Source organism: Mus pahari, chromosome 9 (assembly GCF_900095145.1).
Source record: "Mus pahari chromosome 9, PAHARI_EIJ_v1.1, whole genome shotgun sequence".
NCBI lineage: Eukaryota > Metazoa > Chordata > Mammalia > Rodentia > Muridae > Mus > Mus pahari.
Window position 1 is genome coordinate 56,658,202 of NC_034598.1, and position 9,435 is coordinate 56,667,636.

The 9,435-nt window shown below is 43.4% G+C and overlaps 1 protein-coding gene across 3 annotated transcripts in view; it reads left to right on the plus strand.

Annotated features, from left to right (window-relative positions):
• Helb (DNA helicase B) overlaps window positions 1-9,435 on the plus strand; it is a 30,673-nt gene that overhangs the window by 14,021 nt on the left and 7,217 nt on the right. For 2 of the 3 annotated variants that reach the window (XM_029542451.1, XM_021205777.2), the window contains exons 7-11: window positions 1,769-1,923; window positions 5,058-5,148; window positions 5,780-5,839; window positions 7,376-7,580; window positions 8,325-8,468. In XM_029542451.1, the coding sequence (XP_029398311.1) occupies window positions 1,769-1,923; window positions 5,058-5,148; window positions 5,780-5,839; window positions 7,376-7,580; window positions 8,325-8,468 (655 nt within the window). The remainder of the gene's footprint in view (window positions 1-1,768; window positions 1,924-5,057; window positions 5,149-5,779; window positions 5,840-7,375; window positions 7,581-8,324; window positions 8,469-9,435) is intronic. The other variant, XM_029542450.1, reaches the window with a different exon arrangement.

Here is a 9,435-nt window from a genome sequence, read left to right on the forward strand (position 1 = left end):
GTGTCAAGTTGACACCCAAAACCAGCCAGTACATTTAAGAAGCAATGAAGATCTGCAAGTGTGATGGGGCCATGTATACTAGGAGATGGTTGTGCCCACTGGCTCATATTTTACCTTTCTTGTCTCTTTTGTGACTCTGTTATTTGCTATTTGTACATATGCTCAGTTGAATGTCACCAGAACCTTGAACATATCAAATTATACTTCAGAATGTCCCTGTCATCCCTGGATAAGATGGTGGAAACGGTAGGGATGGGATGGTTGCTGTGGACTCTTGTCAGAACCTCAAGAATATTAGAGTTGTGTGAATAATATTGTTTTCCTGAAGTTGCTATCTTATTTTTAAAAAATATTTATTTATTTTATTTATATGAGTACACTGTAGCTGTCAGACACACCAGAAGAGGGCATCAGATCCCATTACAGATGGTTGTGGTTGGTGGGGATTGAACTCAGGGCCTCTGGAAGAGCAATTAGTGCTCGATTTGATAGATCCCTTGTAAGTCTGTCAAACCCAGAAGAAACGAAAGCTTATTCAATCAGAATTGGACTTTATCTAAAACTCAGGTACTTTCCTTAGCCACCTGTTCAGTACCCTTTAATTTAAGCAATGTCTCTGGTCATTAATTTTATCACTGTCCTACAATATGACTGATGGAAGGATCTTTGTGACACACCAGAGGAAGTGTGTTATATGTCCTGGGTGACAAGCCACATGGGAAATCCATGTTGATTGCTTCCAAATTAAACCTGAGACATTGCCCACAGGAACAGCCAATTCCCTCCATGTTGGAAGGTGGGAGATGGCTGAAGGCACCACCGAAGGCCACTCCCACCTGACACCTCTGTTAAGTCTGTTTTTTAGACTCAGTTATCACTCAGTAATCACTGTTAAGTCTGTTCTTAGGCTCTGTTATCACGAGGCACTTGAAGCGTGCTGTGTTTTCTCATATGATTGTCTGGAAAAGACTTGACAGAAAGAAAGATGGAGAGGCAGAGCATGCAGATGTGAGTGCACATGCTAAACATATGTAAAGGATCCATCAGGGTAACTTATGTAGAAAGAGAGTTGGAGCTACTGGGCCCAGATTTGCATCCCAGGCCCCTGTGTTCTGTATTTGTGGCCTTGGGAACTCAGTAAACTTGATCACATCTCATATTGCTCATCTGTAGTGAGAAGACCAGCTTCCTTGCTATTTAGTAGACTGGTTCTCTGCATGGTCCACAGCACAGTGTACAATCGTTTCTTTTCTTGTTCTTTCAATTGACTTGTGGGGGTGTGTGTGCATAATTGCTAAATATGATAATATGATATCTAGTCTTTTATAAAATGGATTGGATGGCAGATGTACCTTCAAAGCCGTTTTCCTCTATCATCCACTAATAGGTATGAATTATTCTAAGAGTGTCAGGCTACATGAATGGTAATTTTATCTCTATCTCTATCTCTATCTATCTATCTCTATCTATCTATCTCATGGGCCTGCTAGCCTAGCCTACTTGGCAAGTTCCAGTTGAGTAAGAGACCCTGCTCAAAATATAAGGTGGATGGCTCCTGTGAAACAACTGAAGTTGACTTCTAGTGTCCACAACCACCTGCGTGGACATCCACACACACATGCACATACATACACAAACACATACCCCAACCATTTACACATCATACACACACACACACACACACACACACACATACACACAAACACAAAAACACACCCCAACCATTTACACATGTCACATATACACACACTTGTTTCTTTCCTTTAAGAATCTCCAGACGTCAGTTTCCAGAATTTGATGCTGAACTAAATATCTCCGATAATCCTACGTTACCCCTCTCCATTCAAGATAAGACATTTATTTTTGTGAAACTCCCTGAAGAAGACAGCAGATCTCAGTCGTCTAAAGGTGAACACCGATCTAGTAAGTGTCTGTGTTGGCTCGGGTTGAAGTATTTCAGTTTTGTAACATTGTTAGCAAACGACTAGCTGTGTATTGTCCCAGGCTAAAGGTAGGTCTTGCTAGTGAAAACTGGAGCACTGGAAATAAAACTACCTAAGAGTTCTCAAAGGCAGATTACTCCAGAGCGGTGGTTCTCAGCCTCCTTAACACTGCGACCCTTTAACACAGTCCCTCATGCTGTGCTGACTCCAACAATACAATTATTTTCGTTGCGACTTCATAATTGTAACTGTAATCTTGCTACTGTTCTGAATCGTAATGTTAAACGTCAGTGTTTTCTGCGGTCTTAGGAGACCCCTATGAAACGGTGTTTGACTCCCTCCCCCCCCAAAGGCATTGTAACCCACAGGTTGAGTATTGCTGTTCTAGTAGTTTCTGAGGAAGTTCTTGACACAGCATAAGGACTCTCATTACATATTTGAAGAGTTGGAAAGTGGCCAGAAATGATTTTGTTTACAGAGCCTTGGCAATCCTAGTCTCTTCAGGGGAAAGTTAAGTTTTATTTAATGAAAATTTCCTGTTATTTTATTTGAGTACATTTGTTAACACCACATGTAATTTTGGGTATTATAGTGTCAGCTTGTCAGGGTTGGGAAGGAATACAGGATAAACCGCTTAAGCACGTGATTTAAATCACTTCACCACGTGAAATAAGAGTAAGGATTTTGGTGTCCTTGGAGCTAGGAGGGCATCCATGTCACCAGCCACTATATAAGTACTAATAAATATCATTACATTGGTTATGAAAAATAATTATATTTGAATATAATTGTTGTCTTAGTTAGAGTTTTTCTGCTGTGAACAGAAATCATGACCAAGGCAACTCTTATAAGGACAACATTTAATTAGGGCTGACTTACAGGTTCAGAGGTTCAGTCCATTATCATCAAGGCAGGAGCATGGCAGCATCCAGGCAGGCATGGTACAGGAGGAGCTGAGAGTTCTACATCTTCATCTGAAGGCTGCTAGTGGAAGACTGACTTCCAGGCAGCTAGGATGAGGGTCTTAAGCCCATGCCCACAGTGACACACCTACTCCAACAGGGCCACATCCTGTAATAGTGCCACCCCTGGGCTGAGCATATACAAAACCATCACAGCTATCTTGGTTGGCACAGCCTAGAGGCTCTAAAAAGGGAATTTTCCATTGAGAGATTGCCCAGATCAATTGGCCGGTGGGCATGTTTGTCTTGATCACTCACTGATGTGAGAGGGCCCAGCCCTCTGCAGCCACTGTGGGTGGCAAAATGCCTATGTAGGTATTCTTGGGCTGTATAAGAAAACTAAATAAGCAAGTGTCAGCTGTGCTAGCAGGCAGGATTACTTCATGGTGCCGGCTTCAAGGCCCTTCTTGGATTCCTGTTCTGATTTCCTTCGGTGATGAAGCATGCCCTGTAAGCCTGATGCACTCATTCCTTCTTCCCCTACATTGCTTCTGGTGTTTTATTACTGCAATAGTACAGGAAGCAGAACAGTGGCGGGGTTCTCTTGGTCTTGATTTACATCTAAAACGCTGACTTAGCAAGCTTTAAGAATAGCTTAAGGGTTTAGTAATGATTAGTAATGATTTAAATGATTCTTCTGAGGATCTATTGTAGTTCCATTTCCTCACCGTGTATGGGAAACCATGCTGGTGGGAAGCGTCCCGACCACCCAAGTCTGTCTCCCACTGTGCGCATGTGTGATCTCACCATTCATTTTAGTTTTATATAAATTGGGTAAGAAGATGCATATCATGTGAGCTGGTTGTAGTTAAATATAATAGCTAATGTTTATTCTTAAACAGCTTAGTTTAGTTAACACAGGTACTGTTCTGGATGAGAAAAGCAGATAAAGGCTCTTCATCGCCTGCTTTCTTGTGACTCTGTAGAGTATATTTCAATAACGTTTACCTTGGGCCCTGTTCTGTTCTGTCTATTAAAGAGAACCCACTTTCGGTTTGAGCGAGCCAGGGTCTTTTCAAGCTGACTTTGAACCCCTAATTCTTCTGTCTCCACCTCCCTAGTCGATGGGATAACCCGTGCTATCATGACCAGCTCATTAAAGTGTACTTTCAAAAGCTAAAGACGTTGTTTCTTTCAGAGTGTTAGTGATGCTGATTCTGTTTTAATTAAGGTTTTTTTTTTTTTTTTTTTTTTTTTTTGCTGGAAAATCAGCTTCGTCCTTAAGAAAATTGGGTGAATACTCCTTAGAGAGGCACATAACACTGTTTCATTAATAAGTTATCGAGTAAGTTGCACCTGTCCTTACCAAGTGCAGAGAGACCTTGGAAGTTTCTGCTCTGGTTGACTGGGTTCAGAGCTCTGAGGTCAGCTATTTTCTGGAGAGTATCTTTATTGAAGAAATGAAGTGCCCTGTGTGGAGCCGACTTTGTCTTTGTAGAACAGAGCGCCACAGTACTCCATGTTCACAGATCCTCGATGATCCACAAAATCCTGCAGCATTCCCATCCCCCACCCCCACCCCCACCCCACCCCGGTTTTGCTCGAGACAGGACCTCATGTTGCCTAGGCTGCCACTGAATCTGCTATATAGCTGAGGCTGACCTTGAACTCCTTTCGCTCCAGCCTCTCTCATACAGACCAGGCTAGACCCTATCTATAAAACAACAACTATGAAAAACAACCACACCTGGGGTAGTGAGCTGGGCATAACGGCACGGGACCGTCATGATAGGTTCGTGTTTGCGGCTGGACTGTGGGAGGTTGGGGCGCGGGCGGAAAGAGAAAGCTGAGGTGAGGGAGACAGTATGAGTGTCAGGCCAGTGGGCACTTTTGAGCCAGTGTAGCAGTACCTCAGTATTGCAAGCTGGTGTGTACCAGCTCCGCGCATGGTAATACTTCATGAGCATGTGCTGATGGATTTCCGACTCTAGCGGACTACAACCAGTACCTCAGGGGCTGAAACCCGTCTCCATGGTCTTGCCATTGCTATGTCCCAAGTCAAGGATGACGAGGCGTTGCCATAGTGACCTTGCATTGCCCGAGGTGAGATGCTTTACCTGCACTGCTTCGGAGGAATTGCTAGGCCATTTTCCCACAGAAATTGCATTACAATTTGGCAGTTTGTCTGTGTTAACCTTTTTCTCTTTGCCAGATTTATATACTGCAGTTAAAACTTTGCTTCAAGGAAAGGACTTCTACTCTTTTGAAAGTTCAAAAACATCGCAATTTATTGCATTTAGAAGGTAAAATGCTTATAACGTGTTAATGTACTTTATCCAGCTTTTAAACTTCATAAGTTACTAATGTGCATTGTATTTAGGGGGAGATACATGTAATTTCTCATTATCCCTTCTCATTCTTAGAGGTATCTTTTCATTAGACACATCAGAAGGCATTCTGAGCAGGGCTGTTTTCGATCATATGTGCTTATATTCTCACTGGAAGTGCGAGTAAAATAAAATTGTATCTGAAGCTTAAAAATTATAAAATACTTTTTCTTTAGCTGGGCAGTGGTAGCATGCACCTTTAATCCCAGCACTTGGGAGGCAGAGGCAGGCAGATCTCTGAGTTCCAGGCCAGCCTGGGCTACAGAGTGAGTTCCAGGATGACCAGGCTACACAGAGAAACCCTGTGTTGATTAAAAAAGGGGAATAAACAATAACAGAAGGTACTTTTTCCTAGAGATCGTTCTAGAAACTTCTTATGGGATGTACTATATCAGCCTAGCAAGCACAGAGCCCTCATTTCAATTCCCGGTATCACAACAATAAGTAAAAAAAAAAAAAAATCCAGTGGCCCAGTGTATAATTGTCTGTGAACATAAGCCAGTGTGTAACCTGTGCTGCTGAAGTGGCTGATTTTCCTGTGTTTCAGGCAAGACTGTGACCTCATCAATGACTGCTGCTGCAAGCACTACACAGACCACCTCATCAAGTGAGCATTCCTGATTGACACTGCAGGGGACGGCCGTACCTTGATTTGCCGTTCTTTTGTTTATGTGGATATTTGTCACGTAGGGCCACGCATTTAAAAGTCATACACTTCCCCCCAGTTTGTGAAGTGCATTAGTCTCTTTAAGTGGATCATATTTCGTTAGGAGTTGATGTGGAGCATAAGTAGAGCAGGATGTAAAGTAAGGGATGGTTATTCCTCCGTGGTGTCCAGGTTGGCAACCTCCAACCTCTTCGAGATCAACTTGGGGAATAAGGAGAATTTCTAGCACTCCGTGTGTGGTGTTTCCCGGAGCCGGAACAGCAGGCTGTGTGCAGAGAAGTATGCCTTGTGTATGACAGCACATGCTTGTCGCTGGGGTCGGGTTAATTATAGGAGCTCCTGCTGCAGACCACTGTGTTGGGCAGCCTGACAGAGGACTCAGAAAGTGCTTGCACGCCTGGGCCCATGTCATAGTGGTCCTAGTAGCTCTGTTCTTGTCAGGGAATTATGTAAAGCTGCTAAAACAGAAGTCTCCCAAAGGGTTAGGAAAGAGCAGAATGAAAAATAAACCCAGTGTGCTTTTATAGGGCCCAGCACCAGCCGCCATTCATCGACTGGCCCAAGCCGCCATTTGTCGGTACTGTGTTCAGGGAACAGTGGCATAGTTATTATAATGGAAATACGAGTTAGTACTGAAGATCCGAAACTGGAGAATGTGGAGAGAGGGTGAATTTGCATGGAAAAATGATAAGGTTTTTGGTTTAGAAAGTGGATGGACCAGACCACCCATTATCAACATCTCTCACTTGAGCGAGTTCAACGGGGCCCTTGTCAGAAGGCCTTGAGGTGACAGGGTGGATGCTGTGGTGGTAAATGTTATTTGGGGGATTTGTTATATTTTCTCGTTGCCTCCAAATATCCCAAATAAACGATACAGAGACCTTTGAATTATACTAAGCCGTAAAGCACCAGAGCTGGGCGGATATAAAATGTCTCTGTTAGTTTGTCTACTTTCCTGCCAAAATCCCCAAGATAGGACGCGCTATGATCCCTTTGGGCTCTTCCTGCTGCATCGGGCTTGGCTCTTGTGGTCATGAGTTCAGGATCCATGCTACCCCTTGGCGACCTCCTCCCTTCTCCTTCCTGGCTTTCCTCTCGTCCCTGCCTTAGACCTCAAGCTTGGGAACCATCCCTCTTTTGCCCAGGCCATAGGCGTCTTTATTAACCAATCAAGGAGAATCTGGGGTTAAGGTTTACCCAGCAAAAGCTGATGTATGTGAGGATCTCTTCATCTCTCCTGGTGGGTGAGGTAACCAGATCGTGGGAGCCATCTGAATACATAATGACACCAGTCCAACTCCCTACACAATGTAAACAGGTGACAGTTGTGACCCCTTGATTCTTGACCTTTGGAGAATGAAATGATACAAAGATGTATAAACCTCGATTCACACCAGCTCCAAGAGGTGTTGCTATTGGATAAAATGAAGTGGGCAGCTTCCCGGTTTGATGGCGTGTGCTTGCTTCCTAATGTAGAGACCATGAGAAGAAACTCGTCTTTGCCGTCGATGATAAGATCTGCTGTACCCGGAATGCGTACCTCTCAGATTTACTCCCCGACAAAGACCAGGAAGCCGAGGGGAAAGGCTATGGAGATGCCCCTGACGACGATGCTAAAATCAATCAGAATTTCGAAAGCAGCATCCGGCTGTGCAACGGGGAAATATTTTTCATAACACGGGTGAGTCTTAGGAAGTAATAGATTGGCCAGTTAGAGATTTTTTTTTTTCCTAAAGCTCTAGATCTCATTTGGGGTTGACTCAGGGATGCTCCCCTTTATCAGGAATTTATACACCCTCATTCAGGATGAACATTGGTTTGTAGATTTTGTAGATTTTAGCAATGTCTTGTCGGGTTTAATGTCAGAATGTGATGGGATCCTTGGGAATAGCTCTGCTGGAACATGTTACTTTCTAGCATTTTCCCCCTCTCAAAGATGTAGAAAGAAAACTTTGTAGTAAGTCAGAAGCTTGAATAACAAAGGACAAAGGGAAGCTGTCCTTTTTTTGAAGTTTTTTTGAAGTTGTAGCTTCAACGTAGAAACTTTAGTAATTCTCTTTCCCGGGGTTTGTTCTCCCTGTGTAGATCCCCTCGCACATGTGAAAGATGCTGAAGGGGCTGTGAGGGAAAGGGGATGTGAGGCTTCAGGGACCAAAGGTTTCTATTTCTGCTCATTGAAATATTTAAACATGAAGGCATTCAACCAAGTATGGATCTTAAGCCTCTCCGGGTTTCAGTTTTTCCATTCTGGGGATGTGACCCGGAGTACTGTTCACATGCTCTGCAAACTACAGTCACAGCTTCCAGCCTCTGGAGATTCCCAATTTGATGGATAATGTTTGTACTTAATATTGCACCCGAGACAGAGTGTCCTTACCACGTGCATGTTGGAATAGATGCATAGTTTTCTTTGTCTTGAACCCAGGATGTGACCGATGTAACTTCCAAAAGAAAAAGACTTCTGACCATTAATAACGAGGCTGGCTTGGAAGTGACTGTGGACTTTCACAAACTAATGGCAAACTGTCAGATCAAGCACGCCTGGGCAAGGACCATTCATACGTTTCAGGTAAGTTGAATAAAGAGGTCGTCGTTTGGGCTTACAGTTGGAGGGTACAGGCCCTCATGGCAGGGAAGACCTAGAGGCAGGAGTGGGCAGTTGGTCACACTGCATTCATAGTTAGGAAGCAGAGAGAGGCGAACACTGGGTACTCACTCAGCTCTCTCTCTCCTTTTCATTCAATCTCTGGTCCCGACCCGGTGAATGAATGCCCCCATATTTACAGTGGGTCTTCCCCCATCGGTGAACCCCATCCAGAAACTCCCTTCCAGCAGTGTCCAGAGCTGTCTCCTAGGTGACTCGTGGGCCCATCAGGTTGACAGAGTTAACTACAACACTTTCCACAACAGGAAGTACATTGCGTTGCTTTTCATGTCTTTTTGCTGTTATGAATTGTAATTCTTCAGTTCTGGCCCAGTCTCTCCCTCATCATTCTGCTTTGCTTTCTGAGAGCTGCCTTCCAGTCTGTGGCCTAGTGCCCAACCTCGGGCCTCTGGGCTTCACTCCTGAAGCCTTTGCTTCCACACACAAAAGCTCAGGAGATGCTACTCGGGCTCTAGCTGTGTGTTCTCCTAAGTGTCCCTTCGTTCTGAGGAACTAAGACATTAGCAAGACAACCTTCCACTTCACTCCCTCCCAGCAGGGCTTGACGTGAACTGCACTGATGTCCTTAAACTTTGACATTTTGTCTATGGTATGTTTTTGTGTGTATTATTTTTGACTTTTGAGAATATTTCAATAGAATATTATTTGACTGCTGAAGTTCTTGAACATGCCTACCCAACTTAAACTTTGACCAGGAGGGACTTTTGCCCTGTGTTTGATATATTCCTATTCATATAGATTTTATATATATATATAAATCTATAAAGACATATTATATATATGTATATATATATATTCTATACAGAGACATATATGCATACATATATGTCTCTGTATTTTTCTATATATTTTCTTTTCTTTCTTTTTCTTT